This window comes from Arvicola amphibius, chromosome 2 (assembly GCF_903992535.2).
Source record: "Arvicola amphibius chromosome 2, mArvAmp1.2, whole genome shotgun sequence".
NCBI classification, from domain to species: domain Eukaryota; kingdom Metazoa; phylum Chordata; class Mammalia; order Rodentia; family Cricetidae; genus Arvicola; species Arvicola amphibius.
Window position 1 is genome coordinate 24,623,805 of NC_052048.2, and position 26,640 is coordinate 24,650,444.

Below are 26,640 nucleotides of genomic sequence, written 5' to 3' on the forward strand. Positions count from 1 at the left end.
CATGGGCCTGATGCTCTTATCTCTGCCGGCACACTGACCATGGAGGCACCCCCTTTCCCCCCCTTCTTGTGGCTGGATGGAGGGTGCTCTTCTCTAGCTCACAGACCTCCTCCCCACCCCTCCAGGTTGGCCCAAGTCTCTGGAAGCCATCCGCCTCCCTCCCTGGCCTCTCCCCCACCCCTGCCAGCTGATTTCATTTGCCTGACGTGGTTGTCGTGGTTGTCGTTGGCCTTACCCTTCCCTGTCAGTTTCCCCCTCCCAGTCGGGGCCAGGCCAGGCCAGCTCCTCTGGCAGCAGAGGGGGGCAGGTGACAGGCAGGCATCGCAGCTGAGAGACTCAGGAGGCGCCTGGGAAGCGGAAACCTGGGAGAAGTCCAGCCATAGCCCAAGTAAGAGGGAGCTGGCAGGCTCTGCCCTCTGGGATTGGGGGCCCACAGGGAGGGCTCAGGCAGGTCTGGGACTGATGTACAGGACCTAACCCAGGAGGAGGGGAAGCCCCCCACCACTTCTCAGGAATGGGCTAGGATGTAAAGGACAGAAACATGGTCCGATGGGGACTCCGCAACACGTATTCCATGTTCCTGGCAGGAGCCAGGACCGCCCCTCGATCTGTGCACCATGGGGGAGATGGAGCAGCTGAGGCAGGAAGCGGAGCAGCTCAAGAAGCAGATTGCTGTAACCCCAGAGCCCTCGTCCTGGGGACCCTGGCAAACAGAGCTCAGGACATGTGGGAGTGTGGCCTGGGAGGGACTGGGGAACTGGGTCACTCCTGGGTGACACTTTAGAGACCTCTGATCTATAAGGATTCAGAGACTTTAAATCTGAAGCTCACATTTGAGACTACCGCCCAACTGCAAAGCCCCGTGCCCACCCATGTGTGAGGTGCATGTGCATGCCCCCTACCCTACCACAGCCTCCCTGATGCCCGCTTTCCCTGCAGGATGCCAGGAAAGCCTGTGCGGACACCACCCTAGCTGAGGTGAGACTTTCACCCTTCTGAGGCAGGACATGAGGGAGGAAAGGGGAGGGAAGAGAGGGAAGTGCTTCATGATCAATGACATACTGTTGCCTGAGCTTTTAGCACATCCTGTCCTTGGAGTGAGGAAAGACACTCATGAATTAATTTAACAAACATCTATTAAGATCTGCTCTGGGTCAGGCATTATATTGGATGCTGAAGACACAGACACTGGTCTTGTCCCCTTGATCCTTAAACCGTAAGGATGGAGGGAGCATGCAGGATTTCTCATAGGCTCAAATTGACAGTTGTCTAAGACTGCATTTCATCAATTCTAAGATGTTTGCTTCTTCACAGATTTCTCTGAAATTGAGATGCATTTGACAATACATAATACCTTGTTAGCCTAGTGTTTCTTTCTTGGTGACACAGAAAATAATGCTGTTTCTTAGAACTGACAATAAGTATCAAGCCGTGCTAGGTGGCACAGGCTTGGAATCCAGCCACATAGAAGGCTGCGGCAGGACTGAAAATTCAAGACTTGCCTGGGCTGCAGAGTGGTTTTAAAGCCAGCCTGTCTCAAAATAAAAAGTAAAAAGTTGAGCTAGGAAAAAAATTTTAAGAAGAAGATATGTTGGGTTGGGGTAGGACGTGAAAGGTGGATCTGGGAGAAACTAGAAGTAGGGGTGAATATGATCAGAATGCATTGCATGCATGCATGAAATTATCGAATAGTTAATAGAAATAGTGTATTAAAAAAGAAAGAAGTAAAAAGGGTCTGGGATGTATGTCAGCGGTAGACTTCTAAGCCAGCATACCTGAGGCCCTAGGTTCAACCCCCGGGTACTGAGGGGGAAGAAAGAACATAGAATCGATTGTATTAAGTATGTTCGTAAGAGTAAACATCATGAGAAAAGCACTGTGTTAGATGCTTAAATACATAATAATTCTGTACGATTCCCATGGCAACTCTGTAAGATAATAGGCTCAAGGAAGGTGTGATTTGCCGAAGTTGACAAACTATGACAGACCACCTCTGTGGACCTTGGTGGCTCAGCAGCTGGGAGGCTGGTTATGGTTGCGGGGTGGAGGACTGGAGTTCAGCAGGGGCAGGTCCGGATGATGGCAATGCCTCAGAACCCATGAGTGCTGGCTGGGTGCCACTGGTGTTTGAAGACAGGCACCTGCCAGCCTGGTATCACCTATGTGTCTCAAGCTAATGTTCAGTGACCTCGTACCAGCAACTTGAGATTGATCTAGGTGGGAAGGTCCTCTTCAGTCTGGAAACACTGTGCTAAACAACTTACCACTACCATTTAACAACTTGCCAGAAGCTAGCCCAGCACCTGTCTACCACAGGAGGCCGAGTCGCTCTAGGCCGGGGACCTCTGGAGCAGTTTCTGGTCCCCAGCAGGAGGTAGAACAGAGCAGGGGCTGTGGCAGACATGTGAAACCCAATAATACTACCCTTTCTCTGCAGCTTGTGTCTGGTCTAGAGGTGGTGGGACGAGTCCAGATGCGGACACGGAGGACATTAAGGGGACACCTGGCCAAGATCTATGCCATGCACTGGGCCACTGACTCTAAGTGAGGATCCAGAGGTGTCTAAAACGGTGGGGGGGAGCAGGGAGAAGAGGTGGGGATGACACAGGTGCCCTTTCTCCAGGCTGCTGGTAAGTGCCTCGCAGGACGGGAAGCTGATCGTGTGGGACACTTACACCACTAACAAGGTACCAGCCCTTCCTACTGAACGCCTTCAAGGAAGGACCCTCCATCCTTCCTAGGGTTGCATGCCTAACCTCTGTGCCGTTCCCTGAAGCTCAGGTCCCACCCGCCCCAAATCTACCCTCTCTTCAGGTGCATGCCATTCCACTGCGTTCCTCCTGGGTCATGACCTGTGCCTATGCACCATCAGGGAACTTTGTGGCGTGTGGGGGTCTGGACAACATGTGTTCCATCTATAGCCTCAAATCCCGTGAGGGCAATGTTAAGGTCAGCCGGGAACTCTCTGCTCACACAGGTGAGAAGACCTCTTTTCCCGTGTAGGGATCACGGAAATCCAGGCCCCTGTCCAGTTGTGACCCTGAGCCAGGGCCCTGTCCTTCTAATCACCTCCAGGTTATCTCTCCTGTTGCCGTTTCCTGGATGACAACAACATTGTGACCAGCTCTGGGGACACCACGTGGTAAGGGTTGAATGTCCGGGTGCTGAGGACTGGAAGGTCGTTCTGTGCTGGGCAACTGTGACATTTCTGTGTGATGGGCTTCTTTTCTCCGGACAGTGCCTTGTGGGACATCGAGACGGGGCAGCAGAAGACGGTGTTTGTGGGACACACTGGGGACTGCATGAGCCTGGCTGTGTCTCCAGACTACAAACTCTTCATTTCGGGCGCTTGTGATGCCAGCGCAAAGCTCTGGGATGTGAGGGAAGGGACCTGCCGCCAGACTTTCACTGGCCATGAATCCGACATCAATGCTATCTGTGTGAGTGTCCCTTCGTGTGTGCCCTTGAGGAACTAGCTACCTTAAACCCCAGGATACATCTCTGACCCACTTCCACACCACCTCTAAGCCCTTTCCTTATTATTTCTAGAAATAATTTTACCTTTGTAGGATAGTTTGAAAAGCAATGACAAGAAATCCCAAGTCTGCTTCACCCCGATTCACTGTTAGCACTTTGCCACCTAGGCTTTACCGTTGTCTCTAGACATTCCAGCGCGCAGCCTCACGCATGCGCACTTTTTCCCTGCTCTGTCAACAAGTGCCCTACCAGCAAGTACACCCTAGGTCCTCATTCCTGGATCCTTTGAGAATAGACGACTCATATCATGGCTCTGTGCCTCTCAAATACTTCTTGGAGGGCAGAGGTGGGTGTTGGATCCCCTGGAACTGTTGGAATCACAGTTATGAGCTGTCATGCAGGTGGGTGCTGGGACCCAGCTGAACTTGGGTCCTCTGCAAGAGCACGTGCTCTTAGCTGTTAAGCCATCTTTCCAGCCCTAAATCATAAGTTAAAAAAAAAAAAATCTCCCCTAAGACAAGGTCTCACTATATAGCTCCGGCTGGAATTTGCTATGTAGACCAGGCTGGCTTCACATTCAAGAGATGTCAGCCATGACCAATTTTTATTTTTTTTTAAAAAATTATTCAGTGTGTGACTAGTCAGAAAACAGATTTTAGGAGTCCGTTCTCTCCTGGGGATCAACCTCAGGTCATCAAGTCCTTTTCCCCATGGAGCCATCTGGCCACCCCCAGTCATTAACCCTATTACTTTATCTTCCATACTTTTTTTGTTTTGGTTTCTGAGACAGTGTCTCTCTATGTAGCTCTGGCTATCCTGAAACTCACTCTGTAGACCAGGCTGCCCTGGAACTCGCAGAGATCTGCCTGCCTGTGCCTCCCAAGTGCTGGGCTTAAAGGCCCGTGCCACCACTGACCAGTTTATACATTTTATTTGTCATGAAAGAGAATGAACCCAGGTTAAGCCTAGAGCTGTACCTCCGGTCCTGCCTTTCATCTTTTGAGACAATCTCAGAGTTGACCATGCTTTACTGGAACCCACTTTCTCACTCTGGAAGGCTAGCTTTAAACTTGAGGCAATTCTCCTGCCTCAGCCTCCCAAGTACTAGGATTACCAGTATAGGTGGCCATTCCCAGCTACAGTATAAGTTTTATGTGTATGAGTGTTTTGTCTGCATGTATGCCTGTAGAGGTAAGGTGTCAGGTCCTCTGGAACTGGAGTCGCAGATGGTTGTGAGCCACCATATGGATGCTGGGAACTGAACCTGGGTCTTTTGCAAAAGCAACCACTGAGCCGGGCAGTGGTGGCGCACGCCTTTAATCCCAGCACTCGGGAGGCAGAGACAGGCGGATCTCTGTGAGTTCGAGGCCAGCCTGGTCTACAAGAGCTAGTTCCAGGACAGGCTCTAAAAAAGCTTCAGAGAAACCCTGTCTCGAAAAACCAAAAAAAAAAAAAAAAAAAAAAAAAAAAAAAAAAGCAACCACTGATCTTAACTCCTGAGCCATCTCTCCAGCCCCAATATAATTTGTGAGAACCAGGAAATTCAATATTTACAGAATATTGCAGCTCATGCTCAAACGTTATCTCATAAATGTCCTTACTGCAAGGTTTTTCTACGCGGAATCCAATCCGGAAGCACGCACATCCTTGCCATGTCTTCTGTCTCTAGACCGGAACCACTGTCCTACTTTTCTGGGGTCTATGATATTACATTTTGATAAGGCACACCAGTTTTCTATAATTTCCCTGCAAGTACACTTGTCCTTCAGGATGATGTTCAGGTTACTTGCCTGGACCTCGTGCTGTTCCCGCACACCCTGGACTAGTCTGCAGGATAATCACAGAAGCCTGGTCTTTCATTCATGTGACCCTGGGAAACCCTGGTGCTCTTGCCTGCCTGCACCGCTGCAGCCACAGCAGAGAACAACTGTGCTGCAGCTGGCCGCCTCACCCTACCAAGAAAGAGACAGGCAGAGAGACCAAGTGAAGTGGCTTCCATGCCCCATGGGAACCAGGAACCAGGCAGAAAGGCGAGGCTGCCCCAGGGCTGAGCGCTGACCACTGCTTATCTGTATTCTCAGTTCTTTCCCAATGGAGAGGCCATCTGCACTGGCTCAGACGACGCTTCCTGCCGTCTGTTTGACCTGAGGGCAGACCAAGAACTGACCGCCTATTCCCATGAGAGCATCATCTGCGGCATCACGTCAGTAGCCTTCTCGCTCAGTGGTCGCCTGCTCTTCGCAGGCTACGATGACTTCAACTGCAATGTCTGGGACTCTCTGAAGTGCGAGCGTGTAGGTAAGGGTCTGCCCCAGCCCTCCCGCCTTTCCTCCCAGTTTCTTTAAGGGGACCCTCTTCCTGCTGTTTCCCAATTGTTGCCTAACCTGAGCCTTGGAAACCAACACCATTTGCTTCGGAAACTAAGACCAGATTCCCCAAACAGAAAGTGCTGTAAGCAGCCCTTCTGCCTTGTGCCGTGCCTGCTCCCAAACCAGTGTATCTTAAATGTCCAGACCTTTGTGTGCCTGAGGTTTAAGCGACAGCCTCAGAGAGGTGTGAGTAAGAGTTAACCAAAGGTCCTGGGCCTAGCCTAGGGGCTTTTCTAGGATTGGCACAGCCTAGAGTGGAAAGACAGCCTGGCTTCTGTCAGGAGAGACCAAGAGCTGAAGGAAAATAACACACACTGCTGAATCAGACTCCAAATCCTACTCAGTTGATTACTTTTCGAGTTTACCTACACATGTCACTTTTATGGGCCTTGCCTTTTCTTTTTCTTTTTTTTTAGACCTAGAAACAAAGAACCCCGTCCTTGGGTCTATCAAAATAACCCTGCCCTTCCTCACAGCTCACTGACATTACTAACCAATTTATCCTTGCCCTACCAGAGACTCTCTGGACAGAGGAACTGGCCTGATGAGAAATCCCTCTCCTGGGGGCTAATCCTCCCTCAGTTCCTTGGTCTCCATCAGGGCAGAGTCTAGCCTCCCCCGCTGGAGCTTCTGCACATCACGGGCCCTCACACACCTGGGAAAGTAGACTGACTTTTCCTCTCTTCCTCAGGCGTACTCTCTGGCCACGACAACAGAGTCAGCTGCCTGGGGGTCACAGCTGACGGTATGGCTGTGGCCACTGGTTCCTGGGACAGCTTCCTCAAAATCTGGAACTAAGGAGGCTAGAAGAAGAGAGGTGGGAGGCCATGAAGATTCCCAGCTGCTTCCTCCTGTGTTCATCTCTTTAGGATCAGTCTTCTATAGCCCAGGAGCCATTCCCAGTAAACTTTCTTTTCAGAGCAGTAGGGATTATGGGAGTGTGCCTTTGGAAGCATCAGGGACACAAGGGCAAAGAACTGCCCCGTTTCCGCCATGGCCTCCCCTATCCAGAGCCCTCAGTTTCTCCCTTAATAAACAGAAACAGACCCTCTCAGCCTCTAGGGTCCTCTGTCCAGACCTGGACTGGTCAGGGTGCCCAGCTCATGATTGTGGGTGTCACTAGTCTCCTGGCCCTTCACACGTTCTCCTTTTCTACCTTCCCCCTTTATTATTACCTAATAAAGCGTAGCTTCCACCCTTTATATTACAAGAAGACCTAGGTCCTGTTAACGGGCAACAAGATATTACAGGTGCTGGGATAAAGGCTAAGTACTAGGTAGACTGTGGGTAGGAAGAAGGATCAAGGCAGAAGCTGAGGTTTCTTAGGGAGGCTGAGTGGTTGGAGGCACACGACAGCTTGCTGCAGACTACAATCATGTGTGCATGCCTGCATAGGAGCTGGATGATAAAGGGCCTTGGAGGCCACTAAAGAGTTTCAAGTGGGGTATTACCATAATCTTTAAGCTTGTCAGGAAAACTGCTCTTCCAACAGTTTAGGGTGGTAAAATGGAAAGAGACTGGCCCTAGAGAGACATCAAGCTGGTGGCAAGAAATGCAAGGATGACAGGCCTGGGGCTGAATGTGAAGCCCACTAACAGAGTATTTGTCTAACATGAGCAAAACTCTGGGTCAACCTCCAGCAAAACACACACACACAGACAAGACAGGAGAAGAGATCAGAAACACGGAGTCACCAAGATCTAGTGATCATACTCACAGATATGTCACTCTGAACAGAAGAATTCAGTATGATGACCAAGGCCAAGACTAATGTTCAGGCAGATAGGTGGGTGAGGGTCTTCCCTATCCACAAGGATGGGGAATAGGCAATGAGGACTAGCCTTAGGGAAAGAAAATCATAAACTTTATTTTAAGGGAACTAACGCTGAGTGCTTATGTGGCAGCTGAATAAAAGTCAGGGTGAGAGAGGGACCTGAAAATTACCAGAAGCAAGTAAGTAATAACTAAGCCCCAACAAAAGGGGAAGAGGAAAGAGGGGCCAAGGGCAGAGCTTTGGAGAACATCAAAACTTAAGGCATAGAAAAGAGGCTTAGCAGTGGCAGTAGAGAGACATATCCAGAGCTCATAGACCCCCAGGCTACCATTCTACACACACAGAAGACCCAACACAGCCTTTTCTAACTTCCTAAAGCATCATTTAAAACCATCTCCTTTAATATGAAAAAAACACACAAAACAAAACAATGTCCAGGTACTAGAGGTGGTAGCCTGGGAGGAGCCAGACTTTCCTCGGTGCTCTTGTGGAAGAGGCTATCACCAGGCTCTGGGCGAATCCAGACCCAGACCTAGCTCTCCATTAAAGCAAAATGTTGATTTTCCTTGTCATGGTCCTGGCTTTTCTCCCATGCTCCTCCAGTTTTCAGGAATCTTCCAGTTCCAAGAATGACTCCTTCCTTTAGGTCCTTTCCATTCTCACTTAGAGGAGAAGGTCGTTTACCCTGCAAAAGGCAGCATGTGAACCAAGGGCCAGGGGACACGGAGAGGGGAGGGTGGGGCGAGGGCTCCGACTACAATGCTGGAGACTCATAGTGACAGTTTTCGCCCTCCTTCCTTTACCTGCCGCAATGTCAATGTCCCAGGGGAGTTGTCATCCTGCAGGACGGTGAGAGGAGATCTCCCTAGCACCTTGCTGTTTGCTTTCCGTCTACTGCGCTTAGAACCTAGAAGAAGAAAGGTTTAGTCCAAGTAAGGACTCAGAATTGGGCTTAGTTATTCTTCCTACACTATCCCAGGATGTGATTCTAGCTTCCTTCCCCTCCATCCTGCTCTTCAATTTTGTACCTGAAGACTGGGGAGTCTCAGGATCTCTTGAGGGCTTGTCTGAGTTCTGGCTGGCAATTATGGTTTCTGTGGATTGTTTTGCTTCCTCCTTGGTAAACACCTGTTTGGAGGGGAGTTCAGTCTGGCTCCAAGGCAGCAATGGGTCCTCTAGGGATAACTGAGTCTCCAAAGGCAGGTCCAGTTCAGAAGATGAAGGTGTTTGCTGGGGCAGAGCTAGCTCTGCTGGGGAGATGGATTTGGAAGCTTCGGTCTCAAATACTTCACTCAGTTCTCTCACCAGGGGACTCTGAGGGTCTAGAGGGAAGAAAGAAAACAAGCTGTGGCCTTCTGAGACAAACCAAGGAGGAAAAGAGAGAGGAGAATGGAGACCCCTGCTCAGATGGGGGAGGGAGTGGAAAGAACAAAGTCAAGGCAGGAGAAAACAAGCTATGGAGAAGACTGAGAAGGAGCTGGGGTGGAGCTCGGAGGTAAAGTGTGAACACAGAAGGAGGGCTGGGGTTTGGCCCAACTGGGCTAGGGTAGCTGGGCATGGTAGCACATGCCTGCGATTCTAGCACTCACATGCTAAAGTAGGACTGCCTCACTTCCGGAGCAGCCTGGGCTACAGTGTGAGACCTTGTCAGGCGGTGGTGGCACACGCCTTTGATCCCAGCACTTGGGAGGCAGAGGCAGGTGGAGAGGCAGAGGCACACTCTGTGAGTGTGAGTTCAAGGCCAGTCTGGTCTACAAAGTATGTTCCAGAACAACCAGGGCTGTTTCACAGAGAAACCCTGTCTCAAGGGTTAAAGAAAGAAGAAAGGAAAAAGGGCCAGCTTAGTGGATAAAGGAGCTTGTTGCCAAGCCTGACCTGAACTGGATCCCCTAAAGTTGCTCTCTGACCTTCACACATGAACTGTGTCAGGTGTCTGTCCATACATGTATATGTTTTTTAAAAAAATTAAGTGAGGGGTCCAACAGGAGGCTGTAGCTCCCAGCATGCTCAAGATCTTTGGCTCAAACCCCAGAGCTACAAAAAGAAGCAAATAACAAAACCCAGTAAAACAAAAATAGTCTCGATGGCACCCTAGATAGGTGTCACTTACCTGCAGCACCGATCTTCATGGGTGTCCGTGCAATGCCAAGAGTAGGAGAGCGGGGGTCTGAGTCCTGGGCTTGTTTAGGACTGTTCAGCTGGTCTGTTGGCAGACTTGGCTGCGGGGAGCTCTCCACCTGTCAATACCATAAAGTAGAACAAGCCTGGGCAGGGAACTTTATCTCCTCCCCATATTCCAGCCAGAATTGCTAATGCCCATGGATATGCAGCCTGTCAGATGCAGATTTAAAAAGCAGAAAGTTGCTAGGCATGGTAGTGGCACACGCCTTTCATCCCAGGGATTGGGAGGCAGGGGCAGGTCATTCTCTGAGATCGAGACCAGCCTGGTGTACATGGTGAGTTCCAGGCCAGTCAGGGCTTCACAGCGAGACCCTGTCTCAAAAACAAAAACAAACAAACAACAACAACAAACTCCAAAAAGTCAGTAAATGAAAAAGAGACCATAAATTTGAAGGACAGCAAGGAGGGGTATATGGAAGGGTTTGAGGGAGAAAAGAGAAGACAGAAATGATGAGATTATATCAGAACCTCAAAATATAAATAACAAAAGAAGGGTAGGTTCCAGTAGCAGGGAGATGAGGATACGCACAGAAACAAGCTAGACAGAGGCCCACGAATCCAGACAGCTTCTCTTCATTCTCCACCCCAGCCCAGCGTACCTGAATAGGAGTGCGCTGGATGCCGGCGCTTGGTGAACGAGGGTCTGCTATCCGAGCCAGATGCTTGTTGTGTGGCAGAGGCCGCGCTGGAGTGCCTGAGATGCTCTGAGTAGAGCCCATCTCCACGAACAGTGGGGACGGGGCCCGGCTGTGCAGACAGAGGAAGGGACGCCCGTCAGGAGCGACTCAGTTTACCGCCACTGTGGCGGACTCTGATCCCAGACCCACCCGATCGTTCCAGTTTCCAGCAGAGGAACCTCAGGGTCGCTGGCCAAGAAACCTCTGAGGGGACAATGAGCGGAGCTGTCTAACGGCGCATTCAGCTCTGCTGGAGCCTCGATTTAGCCACTAATTAGCATCGCTTACCGGGCCCCAGCTCGACCTCGGGGAGAACACTTATCAGCTCGAAAAACAACTCCCAAAGCCAGGCGTTTCAAACTTCCCGCCACGCCCCCTGCCCTGACCCTATTGGCTGGGCCGAAGCAGACTCTCATAGGCCAGTTGTGGGAAACGCGCCCTCCAGACCGGAAGGCCATTGGTCTGGAGAACGTCTATCACGAGGGCTGGCCAATGGGGTGTGGACTAGCTTGTTCCTCGGTGAGCCGAGGGGGACTTTTGTTCCGTATCCGCCCGTCAGCAGTAGGCGTGAGCCCCTGGGTGCGTCTCAGCTTTTCGCTTTTATTAAACAAAATAGGGCGAGCGAGCTATTTTGCCGTACGCGCAAAACTGGCTGGAGGCGGAGTTAGGATGGTTTGCCTAAAGCGAGACAGCAATCCTGATTGGTTGACGAAGTTATCACTCACATCTCTCAAAGTCTGCCTCATTGGCTACTGCTTTTCAAATACCCAGACGACAAGTGCCCGTTTGTTTTCCGATAGGACAAGTTTCAGTAATTCATGGGATTAAACAGCCCACAGTTTCTGCTCTTCACATAAAGATTGGACGAGTCCTTGAATCCGAGGACCCGCAACTGCGCGCCCTCCCCGCGGCTCTACACGCGCGCCCGCCCTGGAAGAGCGGGATTGGTCCTTTCGGCCATCAGCTATGCCAGGAGAGGTTTTCATTGGCGTTCTCTAAGTGTGGGGCGGAGGGCGGAGCATCAGGCGGCAGACTAAGGCCAACTGCCGTTCTCGCGCGTCTTGCCTTTAGCGCATGCGCTTAGCGAATCGCGCTCATTGGACGCGAGAGCAGGAGTGGGGAGGGACTTGGGACAGTGGAAGCTGCCGTGTGAGGAGGAGCTGCTGCCGGTGTCATGGCGGAGCTGAGTGAGGAGGCGCTGCTGTCAGTGTTACCGACGATTCGTGTCCCCAAGGCGGGAGACCGGGTCCACAAAGACGAGTGCGCATTCTCCTTCGACACGCCGGTAAGCCCATTCCCCATGCCCGCGGCGACCACGACTTCCTTCCATCGCCATGGTCATTCGGCCGGGCCTGCAAGCCTTGGGCTACCGCCTCCTTGCGGTGCACCCTGGGAGTTGTAGTTTTCCCCGCGACTCTCTGCTTTTGCTTTTCATTATCTGGAGCTGTAGTGTGACTACCATTCCCGGAAGCTACAGCTCTTGCTTGGCCCATTCCTGGTCTCGTGAAGCATTATGGGCATTGTAGTTACCCCTGTCTCTTGTTACCATTCTAAGATAGAGTTGGAACCTAACCGGCGGACTACATCCCCCAGGCGACACACAGAAAAAGCCTGGAGGTGGTCTTGCACGTTGCGCATGGCTCTCCGGGTTTTGTAGTTTCATGTGGGAGGGCTAGGGGAGACTCCCCACTGTTCTGGGTAGGGGTTGAGGTTGGGAAGGTGTGGTCCGCAGCTTCTAGTCTGGAAGAGGGATGTGAAGAAGTCCAGTTTTGGCGAAAAACTGAGTTAAACATCCTTCACTCGTGCTTAATTTGGATAGGGGATGGAGAGGAGGGTCACTGGTGGGGGGAGGGAAAACACCCAGTGGAAAGATCTAGTCGTTTCTTCTCGGAAGTGAATTATGGCCGCGCCCCCCTCCCTTTTCCTCCGTCCTTCACAGGTTACCGAGACAACCCCTTTTGAAGTATTCCTGGAGAGGGTTTCTTTCTCTGGAGGATGCTAAGGCCCCTTTACCATCTTGCTCCCACTCTTGTCTAGTTAGACAAAGCCGCCACCCACACCGTGCTTCACGTTCTGCAGGCTCCACCTCATACCTACCTCCCTTCCCGCAGTTCTGCCTCCCTGTGTCATCCTCAGCTGGAGCCGGGCCTCAGGGCCCGAACTGAAAAGGGCTGCAGTTTGCTTGGGATCCGCCCCCCTCACAGCCCCTCCCCTCAAGCGGCTGTTGGGCCCTGCCCAGAGCATTCAGCCAGACCAGCTCATGGCCTGAAAACTGCAAGTCAGAGTGGAAGGGCTTCATTAATGCATCCCCAGCGCTGAGTATAGCAGCCTGCTGAGAAGCCACTTCAGGACCAGTACTGTGATTTGTGGTCTGCTTGCTTTGCCGGGCTTTGATCTAAGCCCCAGATAATGCTCTGCTCCTCTCAAGTTGGCCTTGGTAGAAATAAAGGAGGACTGCTGGCGTAGAGCGCCAGGGTTTTCAATTCGGGCTGAAAGCAGCACCTTTTATTTTCATCGGAAGAGTTAGTTACTTAAGAGTGCCCACTTTTCTCCCAGGAGGGAAAGGAGACATCAGTGGGTCTGTCTTTACATTTAAAGCAATTTAAAGTTGTACTTGTCTCCTCCTTAGTAGCTACTTTAAATGACCCAGAAAAGGTGGGGTTTTTTTTGTTTGTTTGTTTTCTAATTTCCAACACCTTCCCTTTTTCCATTCTAAAACCAGAAATCTCAGTAGAGCCTTCCTGATTTAGTAATAAACTCGAGTACTGCAGATTATCTTCTGATTCTCTGTCTGGAAGAAAGAGAGTGTAGTTGACCTTTGTGGTGGGAAATGCTTCGCCTGTGAACACTGCAGCCTGCACTGTCCTAGGGGGTGGTACGGTGCACCGGTCCACTAACTGTCTTAGATAACCTAATTTCACTAGCACAGTGGGAAGTGTTCAAGGCCACTAAGCTTTTATTCCAGGAAAAGGACACCTTTGCTCAAAGCCTTGGGTCCGAGACCAGACTCAGTATTCTCCTGTCTCCTCTCCCACTTTCTCACTGTTACAGAGGCAGCCACGCTTACAAAGGCACTGGCAGACTGGCTTAGCTTTCCCTCCTCGGGATGCAGGATGGGCCTTTGTCGTTCCTGTTCTTGAGTTTTATGTAGTCTAACTATCCCAGTGAGTGCTGCCAGAGTGTTGGTAGAAGAGATATCTCAGCCAGGTGTGGTGGTAACACACCTGTAACCCCAGCCAGCCCCGGGAGGCTGAAGCTGAACAAAAGTTTCCATCATCCTAGGCTACACAGTGAATTCTATGCCAGTGTAGGTTACACAAGGGGACTGTGTGTTAAAAATAAACAAATAAAAGTAAATAAAAAGGGAAGGCTTTGAGGTTGCAAGAGACAACCCCTTGAAGTATTCCTGGAGAGGGTTTCTTTCTCTGGAGGATGCTAAGGTCCCTTTACCATCTTGCTCCCACTCTTGTCTAGTTGATGGGGCTTCAGTGGGGATCTTACTGAGGAGAGGGATGGGGTACAGGTAGCTAGTGGCTGTAAAATGATGAACTTTATGACCTTCATAATCTAGGTTCAGATTTAGCTGTGAGTCCCAAACAGGTATTTTCCTCTACAGCCAGGGTTTTCCTCTCGTAGAGTGTGGCAAAGCAAAGGTCTGGCTGTTGTCAAGCTCAGGGTTATGTGTACTGCTTGGTGCTGTGTGCTCTGCCCCTCTGGCCTAGGAGGTCTGGTTGGTGATCGGTCTGAAAGTGTAGGCCTTTTTTTCTCTGAGGAAGGACCTCTTTTTCTTCGGAATGTAGTCCCTGACACTGCCAGCCCTATTTACTTTCTGGATCTCCTGAGCCAAAGAAGAGGTGAGCTTCAAAGCCCACTCAACAATGAGCCAGAAGATCAGTCACTGAGGGGTGTTGTTCAGCTGCCTCATGTGCTTGTTGGTTGTTTTCAAACTCCTAGAGGGTGCTGGGAGATCTTCAGCCATACATCATGCCCCGGAAGGCTGGATAAGTTGCTAAGAGCCAGTGTTAGGAAACCTACAGTTTCTAACTCTAGGTCCTTAGTTTCCCCACATGTCCAGGTTTCACCCTGCTTGTGTTTTTCCACTTGTGTTGCCCTGCAGGAGTCTGAGGGTGGCCTCTACATCTGCATGAACACATTCCTGGGCTTTGGGAAACACTATGTGGAGAGACATTTCAACAAGACAGGCCAGCGCGTCTACCTGCATCTCCGGAGGACCCGGCGACTGGTAGGCCCAGTGGCTAGGGTATGGGCTGGGAACATCCAGACGCTTTATACAGGTGCCTGTCTTGTGTATCTGTTCCCTTTAGTGAGGGTTATTATTGCTATGAGACACTATGACCAAAAGCAAATTGGGGAGGAAAGGGTTACATTTTATTTGGCATATTCTTCCACACTATAGCCCCTCATTGAAGGAAGTCAGGGGAGGAACCCGGGAGGACCTGATGCAGAGGCCATGGAGGGGTGGCACCCACAACGGGTGGACCCTCCCATATCAGTCATTAATTAAGAAAATGCCCTACAGCAGTGGTTCTCAACCTTCCTAACGCTGTGACACGTTAATCCAGCTCCTCCTTGCGGCCAGCCTAAAACAGTTATCTTCATTGCCACTGCCTCACTGGCTCTGCTGCTCTTATGAATCGTGATGGGAATATCTGCTATGTGACTCCTGTGAAAGGGAGTTTGACCCCCAGCGTCACCAGAGAGGGGGTCAACCACAGGTGGAGAACTGCTGCCCCACAGGCTGCCTACAGCCCAACCTTACGGAGGCATTTCCTCAATTGAGACTCCTCCTCTCTGTTGGCTCTAGCATGTGACAGATTGACACAGAACTAGCCAGCACGCCTCTGACTCCCGCATTGTCCTTTGCTTTTCTTTCACCTGCTCTCATTTCTGTTTTTTAATCTTCATTCCATTGTACAGTTAGCCATTCCTTTCCCTCCATCTTCCTCATTTGTTCTGTCCCTGGGCTCATGGCTGCTCCTGACCCTCCTTTTTTCTTTGTTTTTGTCTTTTTGAGACAGAGTCTTACTGTGTAGCCTTGGCTAGCCTGGTACTAATAGAGATCCTTCCTCTGCCTCCTGAATGCTAGGACAAAGTCATGTGCCATCACACCCGGCCCTCTGAACCTCTTTTCACTGCAGAAAGAAGAGGACACTACTGCAGGCACTGGGGACCCACCTCGTAAGAAGCCCACCCGGCTGGCAATTGGTGAGCTACCTGTTAGGAGAGCCCTAAACCTGATGATTGGCCTTAGCGCTCTGGAGGGGACAAATTGGAGAAGAGACAATGACAAATGGTAGTTGCCCTCCTTTCCTCCTCTTCCCTGTCCTCCCAGGTGTGGAAGGTGGGTTTGACCTGACCGAGGACAAGTACGAGTATGACGAGGACGTGAAGATCGTCATTTTGCCAGATTACCTGGAGATCGCCCGGGATGGGCTGGGGGGGCTTCCCGACATTGTCAGAGATCGGGTATGATTCTCTTACCTACCCAGAGACTCTAGGGCAGGAGGGGCTGCTGTGGTTGTGGCTTGGACAGTACTAACAAAACTGGAGACGAAGGGTAGAAAGGGTCTGTGGGGCAGGGGTTGGGTCCTGCTGACTCTCTGATCCTTCTAGGTGACCAGTGCAGTGGAAGCCCTACTGTCAGCTGATTCCGCCTCCCGAAAGCAGGAGGTACAGGCTTGGGATGGGGAAGTCCGTCAGGTGTCTAAGCATGCCTTCAATCTCAAGCAGTTGGACAACCCTGCTCGGATCCCTCCCTGGTGAGGCCTGCCTCCTCCCATCTCTGGGCACAATCCCTAAATCAAGGGTAAAGAGCCAGCCACCCTTGTGCTGGAGCTGGTCAGAGAGAGGGTAGGGAGCAAGGCCAGAAAGAAGTGGGGAAGACGAACAATGCAGGGTACAGCCAGAGAGAGAAGAATGGTCTCTTGGACTGGCTGGGGCCTGCAGAGCCCCTTCTCACTGCCACCCCCATAGACCCCCAACCCAGAATTCAGCTAATTTTCTTCTCCCTGGGCTAGTGGCTGGAAGTGCTCCAAGTGTGACATGAGAGAGAACCTGTGGCTCAACCTGACAGATGGCTCCATCCTCTGTGGCCGACGCTACTTTGATGGCAGTGGGGGCAACAACCATGCTGTGGAGCACTACAGGGAGACTGGCTACCCCTTAGCTGTTAAGCTGGGCACCATCACACCCGATGGAGCTGGTACTCGCCTGCCCCTCCCCACTTAATGTGTTCCACTTACTCATTTCATATGACATGAATGATACATAAATGTATTCCCTTGATACAAAAATGAAAAGATTTAAAATTTCACTGCTACCTTTCACAATCCTAGTCCCCTTCCTAGAGACAGCCATCGTTATCTGTTTAGTAACTGTCTTTCCAAGCCTATCTTAACTGTAGTAACTTGTGGTCCAAGGGCGGAATTGGAATCAGCATTAAACTGGGTATGGTAGTGCACTAGTCCATCTGTTAGCCCAGTGCTTGGGAGGTGGAGGCAGGAGGATCAGAAAGTGAAGGTCATCCTCAACTACATAATGAATTTGAGGTCAGCCTGGGCTACATAAGACCTAGCTCCAGAATCAGAGAGAAAAAGAAGAAACCCTGCACACGCACGTGAACACACACATGCATTTAAAAAGGAAATCACAATCCCACCTTCATCCTATTTGACCCTCTTCCCTCTGACAACCAATCCCAGGTGGGCTTGTTCCTCACTGATGCTCGAATGAGCCAAGAGGGGGATCTTTAATGGCTGTCCTATGTCCTCTGGGCAGGAGGTAGAATTGTTGGCTAGGCCAGTGCCAGCCTGTGTCCCCTGCCCACATTGTGTCTGCCTTTTGCTCTAGATGTGTATTCATACGACGAGGATGACATGGTTTTGGACCCTAGCCTGGCAGAGCACTTGGCCCACTTTGGCATCGACATGCTGAAGATGCAGAAGGTGAGTTCCCCCTCTTCCTGTTAGTGCCAGATTCTCTTTCCTGCCTCTTTGGCCTTTCTGTGCCTGAAGCTGAGGTTACCCAGTCCCCAGGATGCATGATTTCTCTTGGAGAGAAGTCTACAGTCAAGTGGTCATTCTGTGAATGCTACCAAACACTTGTTACATACGGGGCCTGGGTGAGGAAAGTAGATGTGCTCCTTGTTTCATAGGCATGGCCTAGGAGCATGGCGGGTCCCAGTCATGTTCACAAAGGAATGGATAATTGCAAACTACTGGTTTGAGAGTGGACTGAGCGATGGATGATGATGTGACACTACCATAGTTTTGTAGCAGAGGCCCTGGGCTGGCTAGGGCATCAGGGACATTTCTCTAAGGAAGTGTTCTTCAAGTAAAGGTGAGTAGGAATGACTTTAGAATGGGAAAAAACATTTTGGCTAGGGGAATCTCACTCATTTCACTCCCTTATTCAAGCAAAGACCTGTTAACTAATGGATCTAGGATGGTTGCCATTCTGGATCTTAGACACTACATGATATTTCATGCCTAGGCTAATTCTGTAAATCCTAGGCTATATCTTGCCCTAGACTCTGGGAGACTTCAGGACTGAGTTTTTTTGCCCAGTCTAAAGCCCCTTTCCCTGCAGACGGACAAGACAATGACTGAGCTGGAGATAGACATGAACCAGCGGATTGGTGAATGGGAGCTGATCCAGGAGTCAGGAGTGCCACTCAAGCCTCTCTTTGGGCCTGGTTACACGGGCATCCGGAACCTGGGGAACAGCTGCTACCTCAACTCTGTGGTCCAGGTGCTCTTCAGCATCCCTGATTTCCAGAGGAAGTGAGTGGTTCTCTTTACTGCTGTTCTGTGGCTATGTGCCTGCACAACCTGGGTATGGTTTAGTTTTTCCACATTTTTTAATTAAGGAGGACCATGAAGTTGAGAGAATTATTAGTTAACTGAAACCAAATACCTCTTAACATCTTCGCTCCTCTCCTGGTTGCTGGTCTCTTTGCACACTGGCCTTGGGCTGTCCTCGTATTTGTGTGGCTGCTCTCATTCTTAGAATAGCCCCTGTTTGGGCTGGAGAAGTAGCTCAGAAGTTAAGAGCACTGCCTGCTCTTCCAGAGGTCCTGCGTTCAATTCCCAGCAACCACATGGAGGCTCACAACCATCTGTAATGAAATTCAGTGCTGTCTTCTGGCTGGCGGGCACACATGCAGGCAGAACACTGTACATACTAACTAAGTAACTAACTAAATAAATAATAAATCTCTTTTTAAAAAAAACAAAAAGAATAGCCCTTTTCTACTATGGCAGGTGTGCTATGAAGGGAACATATAAAACTGCCCTTGCACACACTCCCCAGTAATAGAGCAGAAAAGAACAAAAGAATATGACTTCTGTTTATTCTAATTCTGGGCTGGAGTCTCATTTCCTTGGCTTTGCCTTGGGAAAGAGGCCAGGAAAAGTGCCTTGAGCACAGTGCATGTTCTCTTTAGTTGAGAAGGGAGGATGGATAGGTTGCTGCAGAGAAGTTAACTATAACTCTAGGGAAAACATGATCCTGGGATTTGTAGATGATTTAGTCCTTTGTCCTGCTATTCTTTTTGCCTCCTAGGTATGTGGATAAATTGGAGAAGATCTTCCAGAATGCCCCATCAGACCCTACTCAAGACTTCAGCACCCAAGTGTATGTGGCTAGGACGTTTGTACAAAGGCTGTTGAGAGCATCACAGCTTTCTACTTTTCTGCACCATGCTCGCCTGGGGTGGGCCTTAGTAGAGACCCGAACAGGTAGAAGCTGTGGAGCTGTGGGCTATCTCTTGAGCTGAGTTCCTATGCAGCCTCAGGTGTCCACATCCCCACAACACCACACATACATTTTTAAGAGTTGTTCAAGTAAGGTCATGAGCAGGATTGAGGGGAAAAGATGCAGACAGCTGCAAGGATCATCACTTGACTGACACTAACTAGTCTTCTTGGCTGTACCTGCAGGGCCAAGCTGGGCCATGGCCTTCTCTCTGGAGAATACTCCAAGCCAGCGCTGGAGTCAGGTGATGGGGAGCAGGTACCAGAACAAAAGGTAATTTTAGGATTTTATCCTTCTCAGATTTTAGAATTATATAGGGAAACTAAGATCTGGGAGGTGTCCAAATTAGGTCAATTGGTGGCTACTGAGTCTCTGTCTTGGCTCTGCTTAGGAAGTTCAAGATGGCATTGCCCCTCGAATGTTCAAGGCCCTCATTGGCAAAGGCCATCCCGAGTTCTCCACGAATCGGCAGCAGGATGCCCAGGAATTCTTCCTTCACCTTATCAACATGGTGGAGGTAAGGATGGGAAGATGGCAGAGAGGCTAGTATTGGTTCTCCCATTTGCCTTCAGTTTGTACCCACTTACTTCCTCTCCTTAAACCCAGTCCTGTAATTCAGCAGTTTGTCTGCACTTAGCTTTCCCTCAACTAGTGGTTGCACCTGAGGAAAATAGTCAAGACAAGTGCTGGTCTTTACCCGTGATCCTTCTTGTGATAAGCCTAAGTAAGCTTAGAACAACAGCAACAATAAAAGACAAATGAGGGCTGGGAGGTGGGGCCCAGAGGTAGAACACTTGCCTAGCATGCATGAGTCCCCAGTTCATCCCCAGCCCAAGCATACTTACTGCTTAGAAAGAAAAATACAGGTAGAGTATTATGGGAGCCAGAATTGGGGTTAAGAGTGGTTGGTTAGGGAAGCTTTTACTCTGTCTGCATCCCTGTGCTCCTAGGTGGCTATCTTGTAATCCACTGTTGTTCCCTACTGGCTCCCTAATAAATTTTTGAGCCTCAATTTGTTCCCTGACTGCCTAGACTTTCCTATCCTGACTGTTTCCAATAGAGGAATTGCCGGAGTTCTGAAAATCCAAATGAAGTATTCCGCTTCTTGGTGGAAGAAAAGATCAAATGCCTAGCCACAGAGAAGGTTAAGTACACTCAGCGAGTTGACTACATCATGCAGTTGCCTGTGCCCATGGACGCAGCCCTTAACAAAGGTAACTTGCTTGCTCAGCAAGGCCTTGGTATGAATGAAGGCTGGGGGTCTGAAGCTGGGCCACAGTGGGAGTGGGTTGTTAGCACTGTCGTGGTGAGCAGCAGGGTACATGGGCCATGCATCCAGTGGGCTTCAGTAGGGTAAAGAAACAGGAATAAAGGGTAAAGCAGAACAGAGGACAAGGACATCCTCTAAGAATACACCACCCAATTCTTTCACCAGAGGAACTTCTAGAGTATGAAGAGAAGAAGCGGCAAGCTGAAGAGGAGAAAGTACCACTGCCAGAACTGGTTCGGGCTCAGGTGCCCTTCAGCTCCTGCCTGGAAGCCTATGGGGCCCCTGAGCAGGTGGACGACTTCTGGAGTACAGCCCTACAGGCAAAATCAGTAGCTGTCAAGTATGTCCTTTGGCCTGGGTTTGAGCTGTAGGCCTTTGGTGGGGTAATCATCAAAGATTTATTTGTCTCTTGGCTGTTTGCTCATCCCTTTTAGTTGAGATCTCAGGGTTAAATCCCCTGGACCTGGGGGTTTGTTCTGAAGGGACCAGGAGACCCCAGCAGGATAGACACGGGTGATGACTGCGTCTGTTACCTTATCCTTTCCTGACACTTCCTCTTTTATAGTGCAGACCTTTTTCCAGTATGGCCTCTGCACATCCTCCCCATTATGCCAGAGCATAGGCACTTGTGTCAGCTGAAGGGTCATCAGACTTGTAGCAAATAGCTTGCTTTTGGCCACTGGCATGACCTAGAGAACTGAAGAGGTGCTTTAGTTTTAGGACCAAGTCCCCAGCTTATTGCTGCTTCTGCCAGATAGTCCTCTTCCTGGCTCTTGCAGCTCCCCTAACCTGTACTCGGGCAAGAAGAGAGGAGAGTATCTTCTGGGACCCTGGACTTTAACTAGAGAGTCCAGATCCAGGTAGAGGAAGGAGCATCCTGGGTACCAGCACATTTTCTCTCTGCAGGACAACACGGTTTGCCTCCTTTCCTGACTACCTGGTCATCCAGATCAAGAAGTTCACCTTTGGCTTAGACTGGGTGCCCAAGAAACTGGGTATGCTGGTGGGGGTGAGGGTGGTAATGCAGAAAGCCCTAGAACAAGACAGTCTTAACATGTATCAAGGAACAATCTGTGTATGTTTCAAAATGTATCTAGTTTGAAAAGACTGATTAAAACTTTTTTGGGGTTTTTTGTTGTTTGTTTTTGAGATGGGGGGTCTCACAGTTGTAACCCTGCCTGGCCTGAATTTTTCTTAAGTGCTGGGATTAAGGGCATGTGCCATGATTCCTAGCTAAAACCATTTTGATAGTTGTGATTTACAACTGATTTTATTGTTAAAATTTTTCTAGTTGATAAGTTCTTATTGTGATAATCTTGAAGCAGATCTTACAGATCTTTGTCTCTAACTTGACATTACTGGTTTATCTTGATTTTCTAGATAAGGAAATTGAGACCTACAGATGTGTAAGGTGATTGTGAGAGCCCCTGGCCTGTCAGTAGCTCAGGTGGTGGTAGAATTAGGACTAGAATATAGGTCCCTTGACTCCTAGATTTCCACATGTTTCCCAAGGTTGGAGCTACTAAGAGCAGCTCCAGAACATAGGACAGGAGCCTGAGGGTCTGCTGTGCCTGTGCTGATGAGCATTAGGAGCTGCTGAAGTCACCCTTTTCCTGCCTTTCCAATTACAGACGTGTCCATTGAGATGCCAGAGGAGCTAGACATCTCCCAGTTGAGGGGCGCAGGGCTACAGCCAGGAGAGGAAGAGCTGCCTGACATTGCCCCACCCCTGGTCACTCCGGATGAGCCCAAAGGTAGCCTTGGTTTCTATGGCAACGAAGACGAAGACTCCTTCTGCTCCCCTCACTTCTCCTCTCCGACATGTTAGTGATTCTTCTTCCTGCCTGTCTCTCTCCCTTACTAATGGGGGAGGGCTTTTCTGCATTTCCCCACCATCCTTCCTTTATGTTTCTCCTGTCCTCCCTTTCGAATTTTCTCTGTACCTTTGTTGGATGTGAAGACTGGCTACAATACTCCCAGCTGCATTCTTAAGATGGATGTCTGTAGCCTTGGCTAATGTCCTATATCTTTGTTGTTTCCTTGGTTTGGCTTGGGAAAGGTATTATACTTCTTTTTTTGGTTTTTTTTTTTTTTTTCGAGACAGGGTTTCTCTGTGGCTTTGGAGCCTGTCCTGGAACTAGCTCTTGTAGACCAGGCTGGTCTCAAACTCACAGAGATCCGCCTGCCTCTGCCTCCCGAGTGCTGGGATTAAAGGCGTGCGCCACCACCGCCCGGCAGGTATTATACTTCTTAAATGGCAGAAAATCAATCCCCTTTGGGATACCAGGTCCACATTTTGTTTGTGGTTATTTTTAGTTCTGATATGGATACCTGTCTGTGGAAGAGAAAAACATGTAGGTAATTGGGAAAAGGCTAGAGGCTTGGCATGTGAGAGGATGAGGAACACATAGAAACAATAGCAGAAAGTCATAGTGCTGTCATTCTACCACAGCGCCCATGCTGGATGAATCCGTCATCATACAGTTGGTGGAAATGGGCTTCCCTATGGATGCCTGCCGGAAAGCTGTCTACTATACAGGGAACAGCGGGGCTGAAGCAGCCATGAACTGGGTTATGTCACACATGGATGATCCAGGTAGGCAGAGGTGGGTAGCGGGATGGGACAGGGCTTCCATCCATCCCCCTACCCCAAATACTCATCCCTTCCGCATCCACAGATTTTGCAAATCCCCTTATCCTGCCTGGCTCCAGTGGGCCTGGCTCCACAAGTGCAGCAGCTGATCCCCCACCAGAGGACTGTGTGACCACCATTGTTTCCATGGGCTTCTCAAGGGACCAGGCCCTGAAAGCTCTGCGGGCCACGGTATGGGCTGCCCCAGCTAAGGACTTGGAGCTCATGGGAAAAAGGGGAGTGGGAGTAAGGTTGTATTAACAGCTTTGGTTAGTGGTACCAAAACTCAGTGTAGTGTGGTTGGAGCTGGCTGCCCTCATGTGATTGTGATAGCCACAGTGTTGGTGAGCCTGCCTAACTTGGTAGTAAATGTGATACTTCCCTCCTCTCAAGAACAATAGTTTAGAACGAGCTGTAGACTGGATCTTCAGTCACATTGACGACCTCGATGCAGAAGCTGCTATGGATATCTCAGAGGGACGCTCAGCTGCTGACTCCATCTCTGAGTCTGTGCCAGTAGGACCTAAAGTCCGGGATGGCTCTGGAAGTGAGTGTCTCCAAGCATCAGGGCAAACCTGAGGCTACCTGCTGCACCAGGCCCCTCATCCTAGAGCTGTGTCCCCTAATCTGAGGGTTAGAAGCTTTGCCTCTCTGATGGGGCTTGTGAGGGTGGAATTCTAGGAGCTGAGATACCCTTTGCCCCTTATTCCCTGAAATTCTTGTCCTGAGTTTGAGCTGTTACTGTCACATGAAACATTGTATTTTCTCCTCTGCTTTATCGTCCTTTTCTTCCCCAGAGTATCAGCTCTTTGCCTTCATTAGTCACATGGGCACTTCTACTATGTGTGGTCACTATGTCTGCCATATCAAGAAGGAAGGCAGGTAAGTGGCTAGCAATATGCACTGTGAATGAAGAGGTGCTGGTGGGAATGAAGAAGGGCAGCCTGGAAGTCTCTAGAATATTTGTGGGAGAAGGCAGGAAAAAAATGCCTCCACACGGGTAGGCAAGCCATACCCCAGGGCTTACTCTGGCTATTTGCTTTTGTAAATGAAGTTTTACTAGTACATAGTCATCTGCTGTTTATGGACTGCCTGTGGCAGCAGCAAAGTTAATTGTGGCAAGGACTGTAGTTACTCAGTGAAGATGTGGCTGATACAGTAGCTGTGTGGTAGCTGCAGCTCTAGATGGAGCCAGGTGAACCAGTAGTTGAAGCCCATCCTTGGATCCGTGGTGAATGAATTAAGTGAGCCTGGGCTGTATGAGACCCTGTCTCCAAAGGGGGTAGGGTGGGCTATAGAGATGCTTATTGGCTAAGATCACAAGACCTGCTTCAGTTCTGGGCACCCAAATGGAGGCTAACAGCCATCGTACGTCACTCTACTTCCAGGGATCTGGCACCTTCTGGCCTTCATGAGCACCGTCACGCATGTGTAGTCACCCAAACACACACATGCTTTAAAAAGCCTTTTTTAAAAAAGAAAAAGGGGGCGGGGGCTGGAGAGATGGCTCAGCAGTTAAGAGCTCTAGCTGCTCTTCCAGAGGACCTGAGTTCAATTCACAACAACAACATGGTGGCTCACAACCATCTGTAATGAGATCTAGTTCCGTCTTCTGTTGTGCAGGCATACATGCAGGCAGAACACTGTATACATAATAAATCTTTAAAAAAGAAGAAAAGGAAAGGGATAGAAAACATTGGTCTCTCTGGTTTCTCCAGCTTCACAGGAATGGGTGGAAGATGATTATAAAAACTACAGTCCAGGCTGACAAGATCTTAATGAATAAAGGCACTAGCTGTCAATCCTTACAGCCTAAGTTAGATTCCCAGAATCAGAAAACTGCCCTCTGGCCTCTAAACACACCATGGTTCAAGTGCATATTAGTGCAAAATAAATAATTGTAATTTTTGAAAATACAATCTGGCTAGGCATGGTGGTGCACACCTTTAATACCAGAACGCAGGAGACAAAGGCGGTTGGAGCTCTCAGTTTGACACCAGCCTGGTCTACAGAGTGAGTTTCAGGATAGCCAGGGCTACATAGAGAAAAGGAAAAAAAAAACCTGGCCAGATGTAGTTGTATACACATCTAATTCCAGCATTATGGATGCAGAAGTAGGTAGATCCTTGAGTTTGTGGCCAGCCTGCTCTACTAGTATTCCAAGACAGCCAGAACTATTGGGATCCTGTCTCTAAATAAATACATAATCTGACATCAAATGGGAACAGACGCCAATGGGATTTTGAAGCTCCTTTCAGACTCCTAGCTGGAATGTAGACTTGGGGATCACAACATAGAATGAAGAAAGTTGGGATCCTTGCCCAGAAACCCCTCAGGGATCTCAGGTGGGCACGAGAGATGAACATGATACAACTTGGCATGCTCACTTTATTATCCTTCTCTGTCCCTTCCCACTTCCCAGGTGGGTGATCTACAATGACCAGAAAGTGTGTGCCTCTGAAAAGCCACCCAAAGACCTCGGCTACATCTACTTTTACCAGAGAGTGGTCAGCTAAGAGCCTGCCCTCAACCCTTACCACTTTGGGCAGGGGACAAACCTTCTGGCATGAGGGACAGGGTTTGAGGGATGGACTTCAGCCCCCTGCTCTGTACCCTTTTTCTTTTTGTCCCCAGCAGCTGGAAAGAGCTGGAGGCTATTGGAGAATGGCCAAGCAAAGAGGAGGGGTACTCAGTAGACTTTGGGGATAGAGCAGGGATGGGACAGGAAGGGGCCAACTGCCTGTCCACACTGGGACCTTGTTGCTTCCTTCCCCTGCCCCTGGAATCCACAGTGCTCTCTCTGCTTCTCTGTGATGGCCCAGCCCCTGGAGTGGGGAGGGGTCCTATCTGTGTGTGCGTGGGTGTGGCTTTATGCATCCTTCCTGGGGAGGGAGCGACTGTGTCTCCCCTCCCCTTAAGTGTTTGCTCCCTTGTGGTTGGGCAAAGAAGGATATGAGGGAAATAGGGACACCTTCCACCCCTTTCCCTTCTGCCTCCTCGGTCCTCTGGAAAAATGCCAAAATACACGATGTGAATAAAAGTAATGACTGGCTGTTTTTGTTTGTTTCTTAAGGGGGAACTTACTTTTCTTGGGGAGCATGTTCAGAGAGGCCCAGCTGAGGTCCTTTGCCATCCTCCACCCCTGGGCAATTCTGTCTCTAGTTCTAAAGTGCTCAGAAAATGGACTGGGGGGGGGGGGGCGGTGTAATAAGGGGGAAAGTCCAGAAGAGTGACCGCATCCCCCCACTGCTGACCATGGATTTGATCTGGCCCCACTCTTACTAGAGAAACGGGATCTAGAGCAGGCAGTGGCAGTCCATACTGGTATTAGCTGACAGGCCGTACAAGACAGCAGCCCATCTGCCCCTCCCCTCACACACACACACACACACACACACTAGTATCCCACTCTACTCCATTTGGCCAAGACAAGAGGCCCAGTAATCACCAGCGACGTGTGTGAAACACTTGAACCGCTTCCCTTG

General features: G+C 49.9%; 3 protein-coding genes across 6 annotated transcripts; 2 read left to right on the top strand and 1 right to left on the bottom strand.

Moving 5' to 3' along the window:
• The first annotated feature begins 617 nt into the window (after positions 1 to 617).
• Gnb3 (G protein subunit beta 3) lies at positions 618 to 6,644 on the top strand. Of its 2 annotated transcripts, none has more exons than XM_038319108.1 (9): positions 618 to 674; positions 940 to 978; positions 2,438 to 2,544; positions 2,624 to 2,687; positions 2,815 to 2,977; positions 3,076 to 3,142; positions 3,239 to 3,440; positions 5,559 to 5,775; positions 6,538 to 6,644. In XM_038319108.1, the coding sequence occupies exons 1-9, from the start codon at positions 618 to 620 to the stop codon at positions 6,642 to 6,644; spliced, it is 1,023 nt and encodes a 340-aa protein (XP_038175036.1). The 2 variants fall into 2 exon arrangements, with proteins under 2 accessions (XP_038175036.1, XP_038175037.1); XM_038319109.1 differs by having other exon boundaries at positions 3,076 to 3,139.
• Positions 6,645 to 7,843: 1,199 nt separating this feature from the next.
• Cdca3 (cell division cycle associated 3) lies at positions 7,844 to 12,640 on the bottom strand. Of its 2 annotated transcripts, none has more exons than XM_038319111.1 (6): positions 12,576 to 12,640; positions 10,401 to 10,548; positions 9,731 to 9,857; positions 8,649 to 8,942; positions 8,424 to 8,527; positions 7,844 to 8,305 (listed from the first exon to the last, which is right to left on the bottom strand). In XM_038319111.1, exons 2-6 carry the CDS (start codon positions 10,518 to 10,520, stop codon positions 8,153 to 8,155), a joined length of 798 nt encoding a protein of 265 aa, XP_038175039.1. In that variant the 5' UTR covers positions 10,521 to 10,548; positions 12,576 to 12,640; the 3' UTR covers positions 7,844 to 8,152. The 2 variants fall into 2 exon arrangements, with proteins under 2 accessions (XP_038175039.1, XP_038175038.1); XM_038319110.1 differs by lacking the exon at positions 12,576 to 12,640 and adding an exon at positions 11,204 to 11,384 and having other exon boundaries at positions 7,846 to 8,305.
• Positions 11,574 to 26,207, top strand: Usp5 (ubiquitin specific peptidase 5). Of its 2 annotated transcripts, none has more exons than XM_038319105.1 (20): positions 11,574 to 11,763; positions 14,596 to 14,721; positions 15,638 to 15,704; positions 15,832 to 15,965; positions 16,113 to 16,258; positions 16,517 to 16,701; positions 17,349 to 17,443; positions 18,087 to 18,280; positions 19,062 to 19,133; positions 19,439 to 19,526; positions 19,645 to 19,770; positions 20,314 to 20,467; positions 20,689 to 20,863; positions 21,430 to 21,518; positions 22,155 to 22,346; positions 22,976 to 23,119; positions 23,202 to 23,347; positions 23,549 to 23,702; positions 23,953 to 24,037; positions 25,578 to 26,207. In XM_038319105.1, the coding sequence occupies exons 1-20, from the start codon at positions 11,653 to 11,655 to the stop codon at positions 25,669 to 25,671; spliced, it is 2,577 nt and encodes an 858-aa protein (XP_038175033.1). In that variant the 5' UTR covers positions 11,574 to 11,652; the 3' UTR covers positions 25,672 to 26,207. The 2 variants fall into 2 exon arrangements, with proteins under 2 accessions (XP_038175033.1, XP_038175035.1); XM_038319107.1 differs by having other exon boundaries at positions 11,575 to 11,763; positions 22,155 to 22,277.
• The last annotated feature ends 433 nt before the right edge of the window (positions 26,208 to 26,640 follow it).